Source organism: Pimephales promelas, chromosome 18 (assembly GCF_988280905.1).
Source record: "Pimephales promelas chromosome 18, fPimPro1.hap1.1, whole genome shotgun sequence".
NCBI classification, from domain to species: domain Eukaryota; kingdom Metazoa; phylum Chordata; class Actinopteri; order Cypriniformes; family Leuciscidae; genus Pimephales; species Pimephales promelas.
Genome location: NC_142786.1, coordinates 10765486 through 10791895, shown reverse-complemented (window position 1 = coordinate 10791895; position 26410 = coordinate 10765486). Strand labels below are relative to the sequence as shown.

Below are 26410 nucleotides of genomic sequence, written 5' to 3'. Positions count from 1 at the left end.
GAGGTATTTATTTGAAACAGTTGCTAAACTGACTAAAAATAAAGTTTCAAGCCCAGATATTTCCAAGCAGCACAACAATAATGACTTTATTAACTTCTACTACAGCATCGCATCAGGGGGTACATTGTAGTCTCCCAAAGGAAAAATTAAATTCATTCATTGCTATAGGAGAGGAATAATTTTATAAACTCATTAAATCATCAAAATCGACAACATGTATGTTAGACCCTATACTGACTAAGCTATTGAAAGAGATGCTTCCAGAGGTCATAGATACTTTTCTCAATATCATTTAATTAATCATTGTCACTAGGATATGTACCAAAAACTTTTAAGCTGGCTATGATTAAACCATTTGTTAAAAAAACTTGATCATACAGAATTAGTCAATTACAGGCCGATCTCGAATCTACCTTTTCTGTCAAAGATACTAGAAAAAGGCTGAATCCTCACAACTATGTTCCTTTTTAGAAAGACATGAAATCTGTGAGGATTTCCAGTCAGGATTTAGACCATACCATAGTACTGAAACAGCTCTCTTTAGAGTCACAAATTATTTGCTCTTATCATCCGATCGTGGTTGTGTCTCTCTATTGGTGTTACTCGATCTTAGTGCTGCATTTGATACTATTGAAAGCAACATTATTTTAAATAGACTGGAACATTATGTTGGCATTAGTGGAATTGCATTAGCATGATTTAAATCATACTTATCTGACCGTTATCAGTTTGTAGCAGTAAATGGAGAGATGTCTTATCAATCACAAGTTCAGCATGGCGTACCACAAGGCTCAGTACTTGGACCGTTGCTGTTAACTCTGTACATGCTACCCTCAGGAGATATCATTAGGAAGCATGGCATTAGTTTTCACTGTTATGCTGATGATACTAAGCTCTATATTTTTTCAAGCCCTGACAAAACTTACCAATTTACAAAATTAACAGAATGCATAGCTAATATAAAAAAATGCATGACTAGTAATTTCTCACTACTTAAATCTGACCCCCCCCCCCCCAAAAAAAAAAAACAAAAACAAAAAAAAAACAACAACAAACAAACAGAGATTCTAATTATTGGACAAAAAACTTTGTCGTTGGTTAGGAACCTGGGTGTGCTCTTTGATACCAATCTTTTTTTATTTGAAAGTCACATGAATAGTATCGGTAAAACCCTATTTTTCCATCTTAAAAATTAGGGCTGGCTAATAAATATCGATTTCTCGATATTAATCGATTCTCATTTTTACTAACCGATATCGATTCTTAAATCTCAAGAATCGATTAGTCATCCTGTTTCATTTGAATGAATGGAACAATGTATCGCGGCTGCGCGCATAATCTTTGTCCTTTGTTACTATTGATATTAAACGTCTCAATTTTCAAATTACGTCCATTTTCTTTAGAAATTCAAAAACATAAATAACGTTTTGGCGCTGTGGCGTGAAATCGCTCTGGCGCAGCTCAAGAGAAGCAGCAGCGCTGATCTCTCTTCCGGCTTAATAATACCAGTTACCGCGCGAAATAAAAATGAATGAGCATCTGAAAGTGTGTTAAAAGATAGAGTACAACTTATCGAAATCCGTATCATGTCACATTGATTCACTCATTCAGCGTTTCAACCGTGGAAAGACGTCAGTTGAACAGCTTGCAATCAATGTCATGTATCGTCATATTTACCTCAGAAAACCCACATACACTCGTTAGTCAGCTAGAAAAAAATAACCCTGGAGAGGAGCATTTTGCTAACTATATACACCATATTACACTTGCATTATAATCTTAATGTTCTTAAATATTTAATGCATATAAATCTGGCAAGTTTTTATGACAGCCACCATTTAAATGTTTATATTTCATATAATCTTCTTATTATAAAAACAAAAAAAGTGTAATTTAAGTGTTTGTATAGCTACAAAACAGTTCATTATTACCTTCATATTAGGCTAATGAAGCTTAGTAGGCTACAACTAGACTCCCATAGTTTACAGCATTAGTTAAGAGATTTGATTTCCTTGAGACAATTTGCCATTTATTGTAAGTGATATCCAAAATAATTAATATTGAATCGAATCGGAATCGAAATTGAATCGAATGGCAAGATTGTGAATCGAAATCGAATCGAATTGTGAAATTTGTGTCAATACCCAGCCCTATTAAAAATATATATAATTGACGTCATATGTTGTCATTGATAAATGCGGAACCATTATTTAATGCATTCATGACATCAAGGATAGATTAATGTAATGCTCTACTGGGTGGTTGCCCTGCACACTTAATAAACAAATTACAGCTGGTCCAAAGTGCAGCAGCTCGAGTTCTTACCAGAACCAGGAAGTATGACCATATTAGCCCGGTTCTGTCAACTCTGCATTGGCTGCCTATTAGACATCTTATAAATTTAAAATTATTGCTGATTACTTAGAAAGCACTTAAGGGTTTAGCTCCCCAGTACTTGATACCTACAGTAGAATATCAAAATCGACTGCTGGCGTTAGATCCTTTTCCTATTTAGCACCTAAATCTTGTAACAGTTTTCCTAACATTGTCTGGGAAGTAGAAACACTCAGTTCAAAGCTAGACTAAAAACACATCTCTTTGACCTAGCATACACATAACACACTAAAGACTTCTATAATTCAATGTTAGGCTGCATAGATTAGGTCAACTGGAACTGGGAACACTTCCCTTAAATCCTGATGTATTCATTACATCATAAGAAGAATGGCATCTACGCTAATATTAGTCTCTCTGTTGATCCCGAGGTTTAACGCAGTCCAGGCAGTGTCCAGATCTGATGAAGGACCTGCATCTGGACACAACGACAATGCAGTCCTGTAGTGTCAACTACTCTCTCTCCTGTGAAGGCCTCCTTCCCTTTACCTCTGTACAGATAATCGTTGTTGGATAATTCTAGTTCATGAGGTCACGCCGAAGCGATAAAATTCTGCATTATAAATTTTAAGCTTTAATTTAATTTATAAATTATAAATATGCCTGCACACATATGTTTAAACGCGCATACCTATAACTCTTAATATGCATGTGCACATCATCGCGTTTTTTTTTTTGTTTGCATAGAGAGAACTTAAAAGGGTTAGTTCACCCAAAAATGAAAATTATGTCATTAATGACTCACCCTCATGTCGTTCCAAGCCCGTAAGACCTCTGTTCATCTTCGGCACACAGTTTAAGATATTTTAGATTTAGTCAGAGAGCTTTCTGTTCCTCAATTGAAAATGTATACCTTATACTGTCCTTGTCCAGAAAGGCAATACAGACATCATCAAAGTAGTCCATGTGACATCAGTGGGTTAGTTCGAATTGTTTGAAGCATTGAAAATACTTTTTGGTCCAAACATAGCAAAAACAGTGACTTTATTCAGCATTGTATTCTCTTGGAGCTTCAAATTCGAACTAACCCACTCATGTCACATGGACTACTTTGATGATGTCTGTATTGCCTTTATGGACAAGGACAGTATAAGGTACATACATTTTCAATGGAGGAACAGAATGCTCGTCGAGTAAATCTAAAATATCTTAAACTGTGTTCCGAAGATGAACGGAGGTCTTACGGGCTTGGAATGACATGAGGGTGAGTCATTAATGACATAATTTTCATTTTTGGGTGAACTAACCCGTTTTCTGTTAAAACAGTGTTGTGTTTGCGGTCGGAAGTGAATCAATCAAAACTAACTTTAGCTCGAAAATAATTATATTCTAGAGCTGCCATAAAGCCAAAATAATCTCTGTTTTATATCACTGTAAAGCCGCTTTGAAACAATCTACATATTAAAAATGCAATGAAGATGACTTGACTTGATATGATTGATATATAGTTTTTTTTTTGTCCTCCATGTCATTTAAGTGATACAAGCAACATCATCTCAGATGTTAAATGGGTGGTATAATGTCTTTTTTCACAAGATGTAAAATAAGTCTCTGATGTCCCCAGAGTGTGTATGTGAAATTTTAGCTCAAAATACCTCACAGATATTTTTTTTATAGCATGTTAAAATTGTCTTGACCATGCAGTCATTCTTTCTTGACATTTTGAGGGAATACAAAGTTACATGAACTTATGTAATATTGCCTCCTTGTGGTAAAATTGTAGTGTTTTTACCACGACATGCAGGAGAGATGTTTGCAGACTGTCCGTCAGATATGTTCACTTACATTAGGTAGCCTAATCAAATGGTAGCACGAAAGAGCTGTCTTGTTGCCCCAAATAGAAAACTAAATTATATATTTGCTTTATTGACATATGGTTTGAATAAAATATATGGATAATTTGACATGAGTATCAAAGCTTCCTCAAAACTTTGCTGTGGGTCTTGATACTGGTCAGGGTGAGTTTGAGAAAGACATGCATGCTTACAAACAAACAAAGAAAGCGAAAAGTTCATTGGGTATAACTGTGATAGTTGCCTAGGCCGAATGGAATTTTGCATTATGTCATACCCTCCCCGTGTCAGCGAGATGGTCCTCCGGGTATTCAGACATGTATTTTGGTAAGCTGTTGTTTAGTGTTGTGACAGTGGAAAATTGTTCAGACATGCCTATCTCATTTCCTCTCTATTGAATTTACATGTCGTAGGTAACAGGTGACACAACCCACTTTCCAGAAGAGGACGAAGCCTCTACAGCCGTGCCTCTAATACTCTGTCAAAAACTAAAACATCTGTTTGGTTTTGGTTAGGGGTAGGAAAATTTTCTTCCCATTTCAGTCAACTCAATATAATAAAGCAAATGCCCTTTAAAACTGACTATAATCATTATACACAGTCTTCTGAAATAAAGCAAGGTTATGGGATTTATATCCTGCCATGATTCAAAACTGAAAATAAAGTTCTGAAAGGTTGAAACTATCGTTCTACCAGTGGTGGAAAGAGTACTGAAAAAACATGCTCAAGTAAAAGTACCAATACATTCCAAAAAATGTTGTGTGAGTAGAGTAAAAAGTACTTGTCCAAAAAACTACTTGTGTAAGAGTAAAAAAATTGCTTATTTAAAAGTACTGATGAGTAGTGAGTAGTGAGTACTGAGGTGCGGATTCTACCCCTTATAATAAACACTGTGCACTACAATTTATTTAAAAAAATGCACATACTGTAATTCACATTATATTTTGTTCTTTGTAAGAATGATTTAAGAATATCTACCATTCATCTTTTTAAAATGCATCAAATCATATTATTTGGGGGGGGGGGGGGGGGGGAGCATTTAAAATTAGGCGAAAAGCCACTGGGCCTGAGCATGCTATTGTTGCACATAAAATATCAAGATTTATAACTGTGGAAATAATTCAAAAACCTTTAGAAACTCATATGATAGTTCAGCATCACACACACCAAGAGATGGGGGTTAAAAAGAGAGATTAAAAAAATACCCAATTTCTCTCCAAAACGGTACCAATGTTAGTGTTTTGATAAATGAGAATCACGAATATCAGATTACCTCAACTAATGCACTGAAAAAGGCTAAGATAGTGAGATAACACTAATTACACACTTTAATTCCATGCTATGGGCTATATGCACGCATAAGTTCCACATTTAACGTAAGGATGCTCGTCCATTTCCGGTTGTGTAGATTAAAGCCTAGAGTCTTCAATATTTACTGTCCTCCCGTCTTTGAAACGAAACGTACATACGTTTAGATGTAATTTTATATATAGTTATGTTTATTTAACATAATTTTAAAAAGAAGCATAAACACAACGAGGGGTGTCTGTTTTATCTGTTTTTGTGACTAACGTTTCATTAGTATAACCATGGAGAATAAAATTCAATATAAATTTTCGGTATTGCATTGGACTCTATGATCGGCGGAAGTTATCGAGCATCCTTAATCCTTCACCGGAAATAACGCCGTGCATAGAGCCCATTAAATATGTTACAATTTAAACGTAAATGCACATTGTTCTAGAAGGGTGGCATCATCCTTTACATTTTACACGGCTACATTTACTCGCATTGTAATGCTGATAATATAATTTGTAAGGAAAAATGAGCATTAAATAGTAAAGTTATATCCAGGAAACTTTTACAAAAGAAACAAACTGTTTCAAACTGCTCCAAGACTTGGAGATGAAGATCCAAACGCAGCTTTATTTGAGGGAAATCCATAGGGGTAATCCAGTGTACAGGCAAGGGTCATACACAGATAGGCAGTTCAAAACAGAGGAACAAAGAAACAAACAAAACAGGCAGGGACCAGAGGCAAGAGAGAAATCCAGGGAACGATATCAAAAACCAGGAGACAAGAAAACCATGAGAACACTCAGAAATGCAGTGTAACACGTACAAGACTTCGCAAACAGTGAATTTGAACACAAGGTATATGTAGACAGACTAACAGGATGAGACACAGGTGAATGCAATCAGTGAATGAGGTACAGGTGAATGTGATCAGTGATGATTAGTCCGGGCAGTGAGTTCTGGGAAATGTAGTTTGTGAGTGATAGTCTTATCTGGAGTGCCCTCTGCAGATTCAAAAGGACACTCCAGCTGGTGACCGTTACATAGCCCCCCCTTTAAGGAGCGGATTCCAGACGCTCCTCAAAAATGTCCAGGAGGGAGGTAGAGCGGAGGCGGACCTGGGGGCGGGATGGAGGGCCAGGCTGGACGATTTTGATGGGCAGAGTGAAAGTCCTGAAGGAGAGCGGGATCCAGAATGTCCTCACGAGGAACCCAACACCTTTCCTCGGCACCAAAGCCCTCCCAGTCGACGAGGTATTCCAGATGGCCTCCCCGTCGTTGGGAGTCGAGGATCTCGTGAACTCGATAGATGTTATCGTTCTCAGGGTCCACGGGAGGAGGAGGCACGTCTTCAGCACCAGACCCTAGAAGGAAGAAGGAGTGAGAGGATTTGTGTAAGGCTTGAGCAGAGACACATGGAAGGACGGTGAAATACACTTGAGCAGGGAGTGATAACCGGTAGGTGACTTCGTTGATCTGCCTCTGTATGGCAAACGGACCTATGTATCTGGGACTCAGCTTACGACAGGGCTGCCGGAGTCGAGAGCCATACCAATTGCCCGGGCTGGTATTGAGGCGTTGAGGAACGTCGGGCATCGGCTTGGCTCTTGTGTCTCCGGACAGCCCGCTGAAGATGGACATGTGCTGACTCCCAGAACCTCTCGCTCGTCTGGAACCAGTGATGGACTGCTGGGACGCTAGAAGGCTCTCCGGACCAAGGGAATAATGGAGGTTGGAAACCGAGTATACACTGGAACGGGGTGAGGCCGGTGGTGGATTGGCGAAGCGAATTCTGTGCATACTCGGCCCACGGCAGATAGCGAATCCAGCTGTCCTGGTGGTCATGGCAGTATGACCGCAGGTATCTCCCGATTTCCTGGATCTTTCGCTCAGTCTGGCCGTTGGACTGCGAATGGTACCCGGAAGTGAGGCTGACCGTGACCCCCAGGAGGTTGAAGAAGGCCTTCCAGACACATGAAATGAACTGGGGTCCACGGTCGGATACAATATCCTCAGGGATGCCAAAGTGACGGAACACTTGTTGGAATAGAGCTTCAGCAGTCTCAAAGGCGGTGGGTAACCCGGGGAGTGGAATGAGTTTACAGGCTTTTGAGAAACGGTCGACTACCACGAGGATGCAAGTATGAGAGTCGGAAACAGGCAGGTCGGTGATGAAGTCCACTCCTAGGTGGGACCAGGGTTGAGCGGGTAACGGTAGTGGCACAAGTTTCCCCTCTGGGAGTCGGCGAGGTACTTTAAACATGGCACAGACTGAGCAGCTTTTGACATACCGGGAGACATCCTGGGTCATATTAGGCCACCAGTAGCGTTGTTGTATGAACGAGAGGGTTTGGTGGCTGCCTGGGTGTCCAGAGCCCGGAGATATATGAACTGAGTCCATGAGGGACAGACGTAGTCGTGATGGTACATAAATCCGTCCCTCTGGACCTCCCGACGGAGCAGGTTCTGTTTGGATGGCTTCGGCGATGTGGTCGTCCAGGCTCCACTGGATGGGACTGACCACTATGGCTGGAGGGAGAATGGTCTCAGGAACAGGTGGACTCGAGTCCGGTTGGGACTGGCGGGATAGAGCATCAGCTTTGATATTCTTGTATCCTGGGCGGTAAGTAACGGTAAAATTGAAGCGAGTGAAGAAGAGCGCCCAGCGGGCTTGGTGAGGGTTCAGTCGGCGAACTTCACAGAGATATTCCAGGTTACGATGGTCGGTGATGACAACGAAGGGGTGTTGAGCTCGCTCCAGCCAGTGTCTCCATTCCTCCAAGGCAAGCTTGATGGCCAATAGTTCCCGGTTGCCGATATCATAATTCTGCTCCGCTGGGGACAGTTTCTTGGAAAAGAAGGCACATGGATGGAGTCGGAATGGATTCCCCTGCCGCTGGGAAAGGACAGCTCCTACCCCTGAAGTGGAGGCGTCAACTTCCACTAGGAAGGGGAGATCTGGATCCGGAAGGACGAGGGTAGGAGCTGAACTGAAGGTCCTCTTCAGCTCTTCGAAGGCGTTGATGGCATCCGTGGTCCAGGACAGAGACTTGGCCCCATGTTTGAGTAGTGAGGTGATGGGTGCGCTGATCTAACGGAAACCTTTGATGAAGCGGCGATAGAAATTAGCAAATCCCAAAAATCGTTGCAGTTCTTTGCGGGTGGCGGGTAGTGGCCAGTGGATGACAGCGTCCACCTTCCTCTGGTCCATGGTAATACCGTGAGGAGTGATGACATAGTCCAGGAACTGTATGGTGGACTGATGGAACTCGCGCTTCTCCAGTTTCAAGTAGAGATGATGTTCTCTCAGGCGCTGAAGGACCAGTTGGACATGATGGACGTGCTCTGACAGGTTGGCCGAGTAGATGAGAATGTCATCGATATAAATGATGACGAATTGATTCAGGTAATCTCGGAAGATTTAATTCATAAAGCCTTGGAAGACAGCTGGTGATATGGACAAACCGAAGGGTATGACAAGATATTCGTAGTGTCCGGCTGGTGTAATGAACGCGGTTTTCCACTCGTCACCTTTACGGATCCTGATCAGATTGTAAGCGCTTCGGAGGTCAAGCTTGGAGAACATACGGGCACCTCGAAGTTGTTCTAGAGCCGCCGGGACCAGAGGAAGGGGATAACGGAACTTCACGACTGACTGATTGAGTGTCCGGTAATCGATACAGGGGCACAAGCCTCCGTCCTTTTTCCCAACGAAGGAGAAGCTAGAAGCGGCAGGGGAAGTCGAAGGACGGATGTATCCCTGTTGTAGCGCCTCCTGGATGTACTCCTCCATGGCCTTCAGTTCCGGGATGGACAACGGATAGATCTTACCGTGCGGAAGTACCGCCCCAGGCAGCAGGTCGATCGCACAGTCCCATGGCCGGTGAGGTGGTAGAGTAGTCGCCAGATGCTAACTGAAGACATCCTGGAACGCCTGGTATGGAGGAGGGATTTCAGGTTGTAGGTGAACGTTGGGGCTCTCCACCGAAGTGGAGGCTATGGGTATCTCAGAGTCCGGAGTGGATGAAGGCGGAAATTTTTTCTGTACATTCTGTAGACAATGATGGAAACAGTGTTCTGCAGGATCTCCCCGGTAGACCACTGAATGTTGGGTGAATGAACCTCCAACCACGGGTGTCCCAGGATGATCTCAGCAGTAGAACCCTCCAGCACCAAGAACAATATTTTGTCTTGATGAAGACTGCCGATCTGCATTAACACCTCAGGACTACGATGTCCAACTCGCCCGGGACCAAGAGGTTTTCAGAGGATGGACCGGATCTGAAGAATGTGAGGAATAGCTTTTTGACGAGTTTGGAAGCGTTGGAGAGTGGAGAGAGATATGAAATTTCTTGCAGAACCGGAGTCAATCAACGCTTGTACTGGAAGAGAGTGTTTACGGTAAGTGATGGTTACTGAAGTGTATTTCATTGATGAGATAGGGAGTGGAAGACGAACTGTACTCACCGCCGGCCGGGGTGGACTAACTGGACAGGTCAGAAGTTGATGACCGGCGGCCCCACAGTACAAGCAAAGCTGGTTCGTAATCCTAAGTTGGCGTTCAGCGGAAGACAGATGACTGGATCCAATCTCCATAGGTTCTGGTGCTGGAGGGCTTGAGCCTGATGAGGGGCGAGAAGGAGGAGGTGCAGGACAGTCGAGCTGACAGGCAGTGCGGCGTTGGTCAACACGAATGGATCGTTGGATGATATTTTCCTGACCTAGACATCATTGTAGATCGCAAGCTGTAAACGGATCTCAGGATTTAAACCATGTCGGTAGGCTGTAATCAACGCCGACTCGTTCCATCCAACGGTGGCTGCTAGAGTGCGAAATTGGAGAGCATATGCAGAAACTGATGATTTTCCCTTCTTAACCGGAATATTTGATCTTGTACGGAGATAGCATTGGCAGACTGAGGGAAAACTTCTAGAAAATGGGCTGAGAAAGCAGGAAAAGTCTGGACTACAGGACCACGATCCTTCCATAGGGCGTGGGCCCAGCGAAGGGCTCGTCCACTGAGCAGGGAAATGACAAACGCTACCTTAGATCGTTCCGTTGGAAATTGATGTGGATTCATCTCCATGTATAGCTCGCACTGTAGCATAAATCCGTTGCACTCCCCCTCCTCGCCTGAGCTGGCTGGGCCATGGGACTGACAGAGGCAGACGAAGAAACAGGCATGGTGGAAGTAGCGGGGGTGGATGAAACGATCCGTAGAATAGTTGAGGCTGACGGTTGAGTAGCAGTGGCGGTCGTGGTAGTCGGTGTTTGCATCATGTTGGTCTGGTCTTCTGTCGAAAAGTCGGAAGACACAGAAGGGTAAGTTTTGCAAGTTTATTGAAACAGGCACGGTTAAGACTGGCAGGTGAGTCACTGGAATCAGAGGTTTGCAAATCCGGTTGAACTGGTTAGGCAGATGTAACGGGACTGGAGACAGGCGGAAGACGGGAGTCAGCAGGATGGAAACAGGACTGGTTTAGTAGGACGGGAGGACTGGATGAAGACTTTCGGGCAGGTAAGTATCAGGTGAGCAGAGATCAGGTTAGCAGGAGTCTGTTTGTCGCATGTGTCGACGAGACCAGACAATGAATGTGTGAACTGAGGTGTCTTAAATAGTGAGGGTAGATTGGGTGAGGATTGCAGGCAGGTGGTGGTGACAGGTGACGATGATTAGAATTCCGGTGAAGCAGATCGAGTGGGCGGAGTGAAGGTGTCTGGCACTGAAGCTGGTGTTGGTGTATCCGTGACAAATACATTTCTTTCCCCGCACCCCTAGTTTTGGTTATCATCTCTATCGCGTTCACTCTCACGTAACATTGCCAATTCTTCATCATCATGAAAGATTATTATCTGATTGTATTTTAAAGCAGTATCAGCCTAAACATCTGATAATTAGAAAGCTGGATGACAGACTGCGCATCCTGTGAGTTTAAACCAAGTTCTTTCACTTTGCGCTTAAATACACAAGGTTATGTCAAAAACACACAAAGTTCATATACACACAGTTGGTTATGCCTGTGAACATAAATGGCAAGTAAAGAAATCGCATGTGTACTAAATCTTTGTACTAAAGTGAAAGCAGCTTAAAGGGTCACTCCACCTCTGGAATGATGAATGTGTATTAAAAATGGGTAATTTATTTAGAAGAACTGTGAAATTATTTTTGAATTTAGAGCTTTCTAGACTGAGAAAAGCCAGAAAATGTATTTTTGGCTAATGTGGATGAAAGACAATAACTCCCAGAATGCACTTGCTTCGCTGCCCTAGGAGGCCACGCCTACCAGTAACCGGACAGTAGTTAAACAACCAGTCTAGGCACTAGTGAGTCTCCGCGATGAGTCTGCCCAAAAATGTGTTTCGAGATCGCCCAAAATGTCCGGGATTTGGCTTTTGCGTTCTACAGTCATCATTCATCATGTTTACTGTGGCGAGCAGAATGAGTGAAGAGTGAAGACCGTGTGGAGAACAATGCACGGCCGGTGACTTGAGTACCGATGAGAGACAGCTGTGAGATGCAAGTTACCGGTATCTTATCTCTTACGGAAGAGCGGGAATTTTCTTAGCAATGTTAAAACGCACTAGCCTGGTTCAACCAGACTCTAGTACATTTCATTTGTACATAGAGTCTGGCCTCCCTCAATTGAGAAACGTTTCCTTCCTTGTAGGCGAATGTTCACTATTAAAGTTCAAATCTATTGGATCTGCCCAGAGTCACTCACGATCTGCCATAGCCAATCGCTAATGTGTGGTCGTGAGTGACGTATGTCATGCGCCGAAACAACCATAGACAGTAAAAGAAACAACAAGTCCGAACTCCAAATGATCAGAGGATTAAATTTACAATAGGATTTCAGTCAACGAGAGCTGCAGGTTTTGTTAATCTAGAAACAATTATTAATTCGAAATGTATATTTGACATGAAGGACAGTGATTATTCAGTCAATGGTCGAAGCTGTGTCTAATCATTACAAATACGCCGCTGTGGTCGATTTCTGATCTGCCGCAAATGCTGTAAGTTACAGTGAATGATCAGTCTGTCTGCAGATGTGTAATAAACAACAATTTTTCATATTAATTACCAAAATTTCATTTTTTCTTAATTACCTTAATTATGGTCTTCAAAGTATGTGTTTGTACATTTTTATATGGCATTTAGTTGTTTTTTTCATTAAAACAAATTAACCACTGACATCTAAAACTGAAAATCAAATATAGTCTCCAAAGTATGGGTTTTCAAATTTTTATTTATGAATTTTTTTTTTTTTTTTTTAAATCACAACCAATTTGTATGATTTACAACAACCAACCTCCTGCACGAGTACACAAAGGGGCTCAAAATGTTCATCACAAGAATCAGTAAATTTACAGTTGGGAATATGAGCGACTGACATGACTCCTGAGCGGATCTCCAACAATAGTTTAGCAGCCAGGACTCGGGGCTTCCGAACATCGCGAACACCAGGCTAAAGTCAAAAATGTCACGGTCATTGTGCACGAGCTGCCCAGCACAAACTTCCAACCTTTCTGCCTCCTTCACTTTGTCCTCCGTTGTGCAACAAGAGGTGAGATGATAACAATCCGGCTTTAAATTCTGTATATTCGGCAGTTTCTTTACCAACGACGGACCGACTGGCTTTTCTCACGTCTTTCTCCGCTGCCATTACTGCACTCAAACTGACGCACTACATCAACGTCATTGTTCTCAGCCACTCCCTCTATTCGCTGATTGGTCCTACAAAAAATTGATTTCTGGAAACCTAAGGATATGGAGCGGTCCCAGACGTAGTACTGAAGTAAAATTAAATTGAGCGGAAGTGCGTAGGAGGGCGCAGCCAGGCTAAAAACGCACATCAACCGATCACATATTTAGCGTTAATGTAAACACTACATTCAGATTCACCAATCAAAATGAATTCAGTTAGATTGAAACAAAAGCTGTACATGTAAACAATGAATGGCGACTGCAGAAAGCAAAAGCTGAATCCCGGACATCGACGGCCGGACATGTCCGGGAAAAAGAGGACGGTAACCCCTAAAGTTACTACTCAGCTTCCTCCACAGAGCAAGAGCCTGCTAGCTTACCTTCCAAAAAAGATGGCTGACACCATTAGGGCTGTCAATCTTCCTCTATAATACTATTTGAATTCCATTCCTTATTTTATGTAATATTCAAATAATATTCGAATATTAAATGCTCAAATTTATCCTATTATTAATATTTACGACATTACACATTCTTATGGATCATCAACGCTACTATAGCCTGTGGTTGTTGTTACACGTTCGGCCCACTAGAGGGACATCTAACATTACTACAATAAACATTTAGGGGCTGTTTACACCTGGCCACTTCATGCGTTTTCTCAAATCGGATGGCTCTGATTTATCAAAACGATTCCATTTACACCTGGTCACATAAATGTGTTTTTGCAAAACAGATATAAATCCGATCTTCAATTCCCGCACTATACAGATCAGATGTAATGAAGTGCACGTCACCGAAAGCAACAGATTTGAGCTGCATTTTATTGATCATCGGCTAATTTCAAAATCAGCAAAGACAGCAATAAGGGAGAGCGGCAACAGCCCTGGTAATATCATTTGATTCCTGTATTGAAATGATAAGAAATGATGAGATTGCGGCGTGTTGGCTTGATGAATAGGGGCTCAAATCTGAGGTGATGTGATCGTCTCTCGTCGGAAGTTCCGGGAGTCTCCCGCATATTGATAGCGTCTCCCTGATGGCCGCAAATTAGTTAAAATCTCCCGGAATCCGCGCATAACATACATAGCGCGCGGCGCGTGCATGGCAGAGAGGGAGTGAACGAGACCTTGCGAATGTGCCACGCGAAAGCTAGTCCCGCACTCTCCTATTGTTAATAAGAAAGCGATAAGGGGCCATTTACACCTGGTCACTTCGGAAGTATATTTTTATTTTTAAATATAAATAAAAGCAATATTCGAATAGTAACTTTAGCATTCGAATAGTATTGATTTTTTTTTAATATTCAAATTATATTCGAATTTCGAAATTCGTTCCAACAGCCCTAGACACCAATCCTCCATAATGCATCAGTCTGCGTATTCAGCTTTGTCCATATTTTCAAAGCGTTTCTGCTGGTGTAATCAAATGCACACTGGCACTGATCTGTGATTGGTCTGTTAGCGCATTAGGTCCATGGGTGGGTCTGAAAAGGTGGGAACTAGTGCTTGTAGTCTTTACAGAAATCCCCCTCTCTTACACTTCCCCCTACAATGACGTAAAATGGCGATTTTTGCGTCATTGTAGGAGGAAGTGAAAAAGGTAAATAGCAGATTTCTCTCGTGTCAGGGGAAAATGAGAGAGTGTTGCACGACCATTCAATAGTATAACTGTGTTTCTAACAATGGAAAGCCCATGTAAATGGGTGGAGTGACCCTTTAATATACAGTAGCTACCTACTGTTATATATGCTGTTAATATAAATCAAACAACAAAAGAAATAACAAAAATCTTTTTATCATTATAGGCCAGGGTGGTTGTGTACATACACTGCCGAGACATTTATGTTCAAACACCATGTAAAAGTGAATTTTCCATATAGGTCCCCTTTAATATTATCTGAGCATTGCGTCAATGCAGGTTACTAATCATTTTCTGCTGACAGCATAGCCATGGCAACAATGTAACTAAATTAAACTTAAGTGAACGATGAAGGGTTTTAGTGAAACACTGGAAGCGATAAGTAACAAAACATCAGCCCGAGCTATTTTTAATGGTCACCGCTAACATAACACAACTCTTTCACAAGTAACTAAAATTTTAAAGATAAACAATATATGAGCGCTGTTTGGAACTATTTAAAGAAATTGTGCTCTTCCTACCCTAGCATACTGCTTTAAATGCTGTTATTTTCTTAATATAACCCTACATATAAAACCATAAGGAATAAAGTTGGGCATGTTTCTTTCAGTGACCAGAAGATGTCAGGCTTGTTACACAATATGTGTTTGCCCTAGCTTGTAAATGTTTTATTCTTTTGAGGCCTGAAGAGTAGTATAACTAATATAGCTTTGAGGTTTGGTTGAGGTTGGTGATGAATAATCATGGCATATCCATATAAGGGAAGTGTTGCATCTTTATTATTCAATTTTGTTTCTGTTTACCGAGTTATATTATGGTGAATATTCGGTCCATATGTGTTTCTTAATCATTTTCTGAAGTTATACAATGGATTTGGGGGCATCTGTCTGAAATAATAGTCACAATAATTGCTATAGCCTAATAGTTTATGAAACTAATATCAAGAAATTACAAAGATAATTATAGAAGCTTATTCTGTTCATCTCTGTTCAGATCATTATGATCTAATTGTGTGAGTAAGAGAAATTAAATGACTCCTCGGGCCTCTTTATGAGCCAATTAGTGAGATCCAGTGGAAAACCCATTATACCAGCTTTCCTAGTCCCAAACAAAACCCAGTGTGTGTTTGTCTGTATGTGCTGGTGTGCATGATTTTGTGTGTGAAAGCTTATGTTTTTGTTTCCTTTCTCATATGTGTGCTCGTCCTTGAGCTTGCGTGTGTTTGCGTGTACATACGGAAGTGTTTGGAGCGTTGTATCCTGCTGAGCTCCTAGAAGTGTAATTACAGACTCGTTTAGAGTTCTCTCCATCCCCTCCTTCCCGCCTGTCTCCCCCTCCTCCCCCCTTCCCTCCATCCGGAGACCTGCTGCTCTCCAGCGCATTAAAACACTCCCCTGCTTTTTAATTAGCCGTCTGGAAAACAAACCCGGCATTCCTGCAATGCCGCTCCATGCCAGGCTCCTCTGACTTACGCACAGACTCACACTAACAGGGACACACATATTGCTCTCTGTTGGTTATTGTGCTGTTCTCCACCACAGGGTGGCACATTTGCTCTTCTGGTGGTTTCAGCCCTCTTAAAAAGATTCCAGCTAATCCAAAATGTTCTTACAAGGATGTATTTTCGTCTAATTTAGATCCACCTGATCCCATATCAGTGTTCAGGACAGCAGTAAATAGCCCTGTGAGGTTTGAGAGGATTTAATGATATGGCTGTGAATAAAAGGCATGTTTATGGGAGAAAGTTCTTTAATGTCCTCACAGTTGGCCCAGTATTATTAGCCCTACATAAAGATTTCATAGGGATTTAATACTGGTCATGGCCCATTAAAATGCAATATTACTGCTACTGGTTGTGACGAGTGATGCTTTCAACTCAAGTTCCTGCTGCCTCAAGGATGGTTGTTGTTCGTACTGAATTATGACGGCCTCTATTGAAAGTTTATGATTTTGCTAAATGTGAAAATTAACTCCAGGGTGTTCACTTTAAAAGGCACTGAATGTTAAGTGTGTGTGTGTGTGTTTCTTGCTGTATTTCCTTGCTACTTTTCCTGTGGAAAGACCTTGTGTGCCTCCATTTTCTAGGTGAAGGGAAATCATAAAATTGGAAAACATCAACTCTGCCCTCCCCTCCCGTCACTTTTCTGCACCTGGCACACATAATTACACTTCCCCCGCGCATAATACCAGAATAAAGTTACGAAGATTTAAAAGAGCATTTCAGCCCACAAAAAATTAAAATTCTGTCATCATTTCTCAACCTCATGTTTTTGAAACCAATATAACTGGCTTCTTCCATGAAACACAAAGGAGATTTTAATTGCGGAATGTCCAGCAAAAAACAGCATTTCATAAAATGACATTTCATATATCATTTTTCATATAATGACAGTGAAAGTAAACCAAGGCTGCCATATATGATTTAAGACAGTATGTTCCTTTAACAAATCTATCACACCAATTAAAAGACTTGTAATATAGTAAAAATGAAACTTTCAACTTTTAGGATACTTTTTAGGATACTCTGGGGTTCCAGCCACTGATTTTTTATTTTTATGAGCAGCATAAACATTCTTCAAAATGTCTATTTTTATGTTCTATAAGTCATATACTAGTTTGGAATAACATGAGGGTGGGTAATTTCATTTTATTGTAGCTCTTTAAACTCTTATTTCAACTTTTCAACAAACCCCAATATAAAATTGTTATGTTTTGCAAGGATGTCACTCTAGATAACTCCTTGAAGGTGAATTTGTGACGCTAATTTGTGTATCTGTGCAAAGTTTAAGGGAAAATAAATATAGAATGGGGTAAAAAATGCGGACGTGTAGGTTAAACTTAAGATTCATGGTTAAAAATATACTTTCATACCAGTAGAGAAACTTTTGATAGATAGCCCACAGATAAGAATTTACTATTTGTTGTATTTCATTTTAACCATTCATTTGAATTTTTCACTTGTTTTTCATTTCTTAATTGCTAAATGTGAAGTGTGTTTAAGATTGAAAAGGCACACGACACCAGCAGGTAAAATGATTCGGAAATGCTATTAAACCACTGATGAAGACCACCTCAGTGGACCACCTGAGATACACAGATGTGTGTGTGTGTGTGTGTGTGTGTGTCCTCTTTATGAGGTGAGGAAGGCCTAATCCATGCACTGCTGACACCAAAAAGCACTCTGATTAGATTAAGGCAGAAGCAGACACAGGTTGACTGGTTTCCTTTAAAGACGTCAAAGAAACGTATATTTTTACCATTCATTTGTCTTTTGGGGTTCAAATCATGCTTATTACAATTACAAATTGTGTGAAATGTGACAGAACGCAAAATATATTTATTCACATGCAAAATCTGGCACATTCTACTGAGCATTAAGTGTGCGTAGAAGTTGCTCCATGTTAAAGGAGAATAATGGTTAAGTGAACATGCTGGAATGCTTTTAATGGCTTTGAGTAATACCTCATTTAGACATGTGGGACCTATTATATGCGCTGCCTGTTATACACAAATATAACTGTGCACACACATGCAATGCAACCATTTGAATGTGAAAAACCATGCTTTTCTTTTTCTTCTTTCTCCACATGGTCATTGAAACCTCTGTAAAATAATCATGCAGAATGTGCCAGCTTCACTCACACACACACACTCAACAGTGTGTCTTTTTTTTCTCTTTGTGAGGTCTTCTGTGCACCATTTATGTTTTAATGAGCTCTAAGCAGCAGTTAACATCCTACAATTCTCTCTCTCTCTCTCTCTCTCTCTCTCTCTCTCTCTCTCTCTCTCTCTCTCACACACACACACACACACACACATACACATACATACAGTCTATGGTAAACAATAACTTTGTTAACATTTTGTGCAAGTATGTAGAAATAAGACACATACTGATCAGTCATCATTAGCCACATGAGGGCAGTCTTAGGCCATGATACAGATTATAATCAGACACACACACATACTTGGCAGAGGAACGTTTGAAGCATTGCCTGGTGTGCCTCAGGCACTGGAAGCTGCCTGCTGTCACAAGCAGAGTGGAAAAAGTTTGGTGGTGGTGGTGGTTGTGTTGGACCTGCAGGGCATTAGGGGTACTTGTTTGACTAAACTTACTGTGTAAGCACAACACAAAATAATGTTTCAGGATGTTTCAAGATGTGATCATCAATGTAATACTGGATACACAGTGTTTGCCTTGACCTATATGTCTACATCTTTAACTTCAGCTTCATCCGGTGTGTTTTACAGTGATATATGTTTGTGTCTCTATCAGATACAGATCCCAGAGTTCTGGAGAGGCAGGAGCTGCAGCAGCCCACATACGTTGCCCTGAGCTACATTAATAGGTGTGTATGTTGAAATATGTAGTATAATTTGCTTCAAATATTGATCAAATTGTAATTATATTATAAAATGAAAACTATATTATATTAATATAACATTCAGAAGTTTGGGGTCAGTCATTCAGCTTCGTTGACACATTAAAAAATCTTGCTGACCCCAAACCTTTGAATGGTAGTGTATTGCTTGCATATAGAAATTCAAAATAACATGTATATGCATCAAATATAAATAAATAAATACATGAAGCACTTGGGAGGTTTTTTGACACCTACAAGTGTAGTTTTTCTGTTTTGTATTAACCCTCAGGTGCTCTTCGTTTCGGAGTCACACTTGTTATCTTCCCGGTCAAAAGTGACCGGACACCTAAAAATGAAACTTTCTCCATCCCAGTAAAACCAATGCAATTTATTTTTGTTCTATAATATTTATTCTTTTTAATTTCGTATTTTGAGACAGTTTGATTGAATTTATTAATATTTATGCAATATTTATGGTTTATTTTTGCCATGGAAAAGTATATATATTTTTCTAAATATATATAATGTTTTTTAAAAAAAATTATGAATGCAGTATTTTAGTATACTATAGAGTCTTGGCCTTCAGAAAAAAATTTTTTTTTGAAGAAAATTAGCACCATCTAGTTGCAGTATAGAGAAAAAGCGTAGAATCATGGTGTAATCACTAGCCTTCGTTTCGGAGTCACACTTGTTATCTTCCCGGTCAAAAGTGACCGAACACCTAAAAATTAAACTTTCTCCATCCCAGTAAAACCAATGCAATTTATTTTTGTTCAGTTATATTTTTTCTTTTTAATTTTGTATTTTGAGCCAATTTGATGTTACTTATTAATATTTATGCAATATTTATGGTCCATTTTTGCCATTGGAAATAATACAAACTTTTTATATATATATATACATTTTTTTATTTTATTTTTTTTAAGCAGTATTTTAGGTTAAAATAGAGACTAGGCCTTCCAAAAATTTTTTTTGAAGGCAGATTAGCGCCATCTGGTAAGAGTATGGAGAGAAAGCGTAGAACCATGTTGTAACCACTAGATGAAATGTACAGTTCTCTATGGAGAGGCATGTGAATTCCCCAGCTGTTCATGGACACGTTTACTTTTTTTTTTTTTTTGTTATAGGTGGATTTCAACATATATTTAAACAATCTCAAAGACTATTTCTTATCAAGTTTTAGATTTTTTTTAATAGTGATTTAAAGTGTTAGTTTTTGCATTATGATTACAGTCAAATCTAAACATTGTGTTAGAAAGAGAATGCTATTCTGAATTTGTACAAAAACCAAACAAACAAACTCTATTGTGTGTGTGTGTGTGTGTGTGTGTTAATTTCAGTATTGAAGTTAGTGTCACCCCTTCACTGCTGTGAGCTTTTCCTGCATTATGACTTAATTATTGAATAGATTTCACATATTCTCACAACATTGCTCTATTACAGACACAGTGGTTCACAGGGGCGGCTCGCCCATAGAGGGCGCTGGGGCGCCGCCCTCCCTTCGACCTGTCTGTCTGTTTTTTTAATATATATTATAATTTATCATTTTGAAAAATAATCTTTGTTAATTATATGCTAATAATGGTTTTACTTTGAAAAGTGTTTTGAACTCACCAGAATGATATTTGCATTCACTTTCGTTACTTTTATCATGTTGGTGTAGTAGTATAGCCAATAGGCTGTCTTCTCAGGGCGCCAGTTCGCTCAGCCCCACAGTGCTGGAATTTAAGCCAATGGTTCCCCGGTTGCTATGCAAAAAAGTTTATATTTCGCCAATCAGCGCCGTCAAATTTTATGGTTTGGGGGCGCTGAAAATATCGCCCACAGTATCAGATTAGGGGAGTGCACTGTGCCACGGGACATTTTTTTACCTCAGATGAGAGAAGAATGGCAGCGCCAGTGACGTCGAGTGGAAATAATGTAAAGTTAGTCGCTCTGTCACTCACTCACACACACATAAACACTGTTTTACACACATTTGATATTAGTTATAGGAATATTAATACCTGTGTGTTTGCTTTGTTTTTGATGTTTTTAAGTTCTGAGCTAGATTACTGTGTTTCATACTAGTTAAAATCAACTTTCTTCTCATACTTGGGTGTTGCAATCAAGAATGTTGTCCCACCCTCTCTTTCACAGCCTTTTCTCTCTCTCTTTCTCTAGTATCAACACATTGTTATCCATTATCCAATTGTCAATTTGTCAAAAATATGTAGTCTACAGCTGGGGATTGATTAAACTAGATTGTTGTATTACCTATTTTTTTTTGTTGTTGTATTACCTATATTATAATTTATCAATATTATGCGTTTGCACTTTTTCTGTCAGCACACAGAGCATAATAAACATGCAACTTGTTCATTATCATTAACTGTCAAACTGTTATTATTATTATTGTATTATTTGACCATTGGTATTGACTGGTTTAAGTTATTTTATTGGTATAGGTAAGGGCATGGCCTAAGGCCTAAAATGCACCAGAATGCAGGAAATCACATCTACTAAATTCAAAATTTTCTGGGGGGGAAGCCACAGACCCCCCTCTTATTCAGCCCCCCCTACAATAATTTTCACCAGCCGCCACTGGTGGTTCATATAGGTGTGTGTTTATTTGTGCGTGTGTGCGTCTGTTTGTGAGTGTGGATGAGTGTCAATATCACAACCTTGATGTTTTAGAGTGTCACCCCTTCATTGTTGAGCACTTTTTTCTGCATCATGGCCAATTTGTAGATTGCAAATTGTAGTTTGAAGTTGTAGATTGTTGTTTTTGACCATTTCCTATGGTCGGTCATGTTTGACAGAAGAGCAGAAGTGTATCTCATTTTTTTACGACCACTTAAAGTGCTCGAATCATGACCTCAATTTTTTTGTGTGTTCACATACATGTTGCCATAAAAGTCACGAAGTTTCGTAATTTTCTGATGAAGCAGTGATTTTTTAGAAATTCAAAACAGATTTTTTCATCACAATTTATTGGTGTTTTTGTGTATAAAAGTGTGTGTGTGTGTGTGTGTGGGTGGGTATGTCTGTTTTGCACTCTTGATGTTTTAGAGTGTCACCCCTTCAATGCTGAGCACTTTTTTTCTGCATCGTGGCCGATTTGTAGATTGTACACACAAAAATTCTCAAAGTTTTTGTGTTTTTGTCAATTTCCCATTCATTTCCTATGGTCGGTCATTTTTGACCGAAGAGCACAAGTGGGACTATTTTTTTTACGACCACTTAGCATGCTCGGATCATGACCTCAATTTTTTTGTGTGTTCACATACCCAATGGAATAAAAGTCACCAAGTTTCGTAACATTCTGATGAAGCTGTGATTTTTAACATTTCAAAACATAAATTTTTTCGGTCGGAAATGACCGAAGAGCACCTGAGGGTTAAAGATTTAAATGAATTCCATGAACATAGTCCTCAGTTACACCAGTACCTGCACATTCAATCTCTTAATTTGGCTTATTGTTTGTTTGTTTGTTTTTTAAGATTCATGACTGAAGCAGCCCGCAGAGAGCAAGAAACTCAAAAGAAGAAGGTCCAACCCAAAATTGCTATATCAGTAACGGGAGGTGTATCGCGTAACAGTACAGCGACGCCTCCGCGACATAGCAACGGCAGCCTAACTCCACCCGTCACCCCTCCCATCACACCCTCGTCCTCCTTCCGCAGCAGCACACCTACAGGTTATTGGAGTTTGTGGGATTTTACATGATTATAAAGTTAGATTTATATATGAATATATACTGATATGAATATGCAATGTCAGTGTGCATGCCCTCAAAAGTTCCCATTGGTTTAAATCCAAGCTTTTGGTTCTATCAAGTTTTTGACCCTTTCTTTAAAACACCCTTAGAGGGGCCGAAATCAAGTCTTGGAATTAAACACCCACTGCTATGATTGGGTAACAGTTTTGCATTTTAAAATAATTTTCAGCGTCTCCGCCATTACACGTTTCTGATGTTGAAAAATGACAACTGGTAAAATTCAGCCTTACATTGTACATTGAGTTACAGTTCACAAAGGATAACTTGCAGTGTTTCATGTAAACAAATTATGAATGAATGTATCATCGTTTGTCTCACTGTTATTCTTTCATCGTTTTTTCAGTAAAGTGAAAATAAAGTGAGTACATATCAAACGATCTGTATCAGGCAAATCAATAGTGACACGTGGTAAAAAAAACATTGTTACTCTCACACACTTGTGAGTTGCGACATAACTGTCGAATCCAAATAGGGTAGTCTCTCTGAAAAGTCTGCGTCAAACTGTGTCTTGTTTAAAAAGCGAATCCAGAGTAAAATTAAATGAACAAACAAACTGTCTGCAGAGGCAGTCTTTCCTTGCACTAGGATGTCATACTGAGACAAATCTGAAACGAGTCATTTTGACAGCTTGGTTTATATAAAAGCTGCTTTTGGACTAATGTGGAAGTTGTGTTTAAGTTCTGAAACTTACAGGATATTTTTAACAGGGTAATTTCTACTAAGCCCTCTTATATGTCAAAAGGTCAAGGAATATTTGATTTCTCAATTCATGACCCATTTAAGTCTAAACTGAACTGCGGCAATAAAAACACATTAGAGCCATAATGAAGAAACATTGGATAATTGGAGCAAAGGGCACATTTACACTCTCAGTTCTCATTAGTTCTTTCATCAGCTAATATATGAAGCAAATAAATGACTAATTAAAGAGTTTAACTTTTTGGTGCGCCTCAGGCAGTGAGTGTGATGAGGAGGAAGTGGAGTATGAAGACTCTGACAGCGACGAGTCCTGGACTACAGAAAGCGCCATCAGCTCAGAATCCATCCTCAGCTCCATGTGTATGAACGGAGGCGACGAGAAACCCTTTGCATGCCCTGTTCCAGGATGCAAGAAGAGATACAAGGTACTCCACTCACAACTATATATATACTATGTGGACAAAGAAATTGGGACTTGAATTTTGGCTTTTCAATCAGACCCTTTGCCACAGGTTTATACAATCAATTAGAAAAACTAAAGAGCTCAGTGAATTCAAGAATGGTACTAAAACAGCATGTCTGAAGTGTTCAAAACATCCATGGCATTAATATAAGCACAAAAACTGTGCGGGAGCTTCATAGAATAGGTTTCGGGGTTGGGCAAGGCTCCTTCCAGTGAAGAGAAATCTTAAAACCCCCCTGTGGTGAACATCAAGTATTTAATATTGTTTATATGTCTGTGTGGTGTTTTTAATGTGCTTTAAGACAAACCATGTGCAAATTCACAAGTCAACACCTTTGCTGAATATTTTCTCCTTAAAACTGCAGCGTAAAAATGACAGTCTCAAAAACGCGGTTTGAAATCACTGGTGTTTCTGACGTCACAAACTACCTTGTAAACAATCATGGGAATGTGCCGGTGGCTTTAGCATATCATTAACAGCGAACTAGCAGGGGAGTCTCGAGAGAGATGTCAGGTTATCCCTGTATATTTTTTTATTGATTAGATTAGATTAGATTGGTTAGATTTAGCAATATAGCGGGTGTATGATGCATACTACGATGTTATGATGATGAACTATATGCCTTTCTCCACTGACGCTCTGAGTTGTTCAAAGCAATTGTTTGAAGGCTGAGTGAGATGGCGAACGGGAACATAGTTTGTGTTACATTAGCAACACATTATAAGCTGTTTGATAACATATTCAAGCAAAAGGGCTAGGCTAATCTTCTAAATTACCACTATGCGTCCGACGTTGTAAAGAGTGACACCATTGTGCAGCGTTTACCTCAGTAAGTTGGCCGTGTGAATCTGTTAGCTGGCATGAGTGGAGGCGTGGCTAATTAGCATATTCAATATTAAATGTTCCGAGTATATTACATATTAAATGAACATTTAAATATTTCCTTTTGGTGATCAAAGATGAGTTTTAAAGGATTAGTTCACTTTTGAAAAAACTTTTGCTGATAATTTACTCACCCCCATGTCATCCAAGATGTCCATGTCTTTCTTTCCTCAGTCGAAAAGAAATTTAGGTTTTTGAGGAAAACATTCCAGGATTTTTCTCCATATAATGGACTTCAATGGGAACCAGATGGTTCAAGGTCCGAAAGATAGTGTTAATAACAGTTTCAGATGCAGCTTCAAATGTCTTTAAACGACTCCAGACGATGAATAAGGGTCTTATCATGCGAAACGATCGGTTAGTTCAAAGCTTATTCCAAAAATGTAACTTTTCTACGGACAAATGCTAGCCTTTCTCCATTCTGTGAGGCGCGTTTGCAACGTCACGTAATACGTAATTACGTTCAAAAGGTCACGGGCGACGTAGCCAGAACTACAGAGTCAGAGTGTTTACAAGTTGAACGCATAGGTTGAACGTGAAAACTAACTCAAACGCCGTTTACAAAAAAGGAATTAAAAGGTAAAACAACGATGTCGGACGATTTTGATTCCGTACTTCCGGCTACGTCGCCCGTGACCTTTTGAACGTAATTACGTATTACGTGACGTTGCAAACGCGCCTCACAATATATTACAAGGCTAGCATTTGTCCTTAGAAAAGTTACATTTTTGGAATAAGTTTTGAAATAACCGATCGTTTCGCATAATAAGACCCTTATTCATCGTCTGATATCGTTTAAAGACATTTGAAGCTGCATCTGAAACAGTTATTAACTGTCTTTTGGACCCTGAACCATCCGGTTCCCATTGAAGTCCATTATATGGAGAAAAATCCTGGAATGTTTTCATCAAAAACCTAAATTTCTTTTCGACTGAGGAAAGAAAGACATGGACATCTTGGATGACATGGGGGTGAGTAAATTATCAGTAAAAGTTTTTTCAAAAGTGAACTAATCCTTTAAGGGATAAAATTATTGACTACAGGGGGACATTAATGCTTCAGGATAGCTAGTCATTTTGGACAAAATTTGTGGGAAGGCCTTTATCTATTCCAGCATGGCTGTGCCCCAGTGCACAAAGCAAAGTGCATAGAGACTTGGTTGGGTGACATTGGTGTGGAAGAACATGACTGGCCTGCCTCAACCCCATCGAACACCTTTGGGATGAACTGGAATGTAGATTGCGAGCCAGACCTTCTCGTCCAACATCAGTGCCTGACTACACAAATGCTCTGTCTATTGGATTAATGGTCAAACCTTCCCACAGAAACACTTCATGGCCAAGTGTTATGATCCAGTGTCCCAATACTTTAGTCCATATAGAGTGTGTGTGTGTGTGTGTGTGTGTGTGTGT

General features: G+C 40.0%; 1 protein-coding gene across 2 annotated transcripts in view; it reads left to right on the top strand.

Annotated features, from left to right (window-relative positions):
* jazf1a (JAZF zinc finger 1a) overlaps nucleotides 1-26410 on the top strand; it is a 38382-nt gene that overhangs the window by 8806 nt on the left and 3166 nt on the right. For both annotated transcript variants that reach the window (XM_039678915.2, XM_039678914.2), the window contains exons 2-4: nucleotides 19106-19178; nucleotides 22676-22872; nucleotides 23908-24077. In XM_039678915.2, the coding sequence (XP_039534849.1) occupies nucleotides 19106-19178; nucleotides 22676-22872; nucleotides 23908-24077 (440 nt within the window). The remainder of the gene's footprint in view (nucleotides 1-19105; nucleotides 19179-22675; nucleotides 22873-23907; nucleotides 24078-26410) is intronic.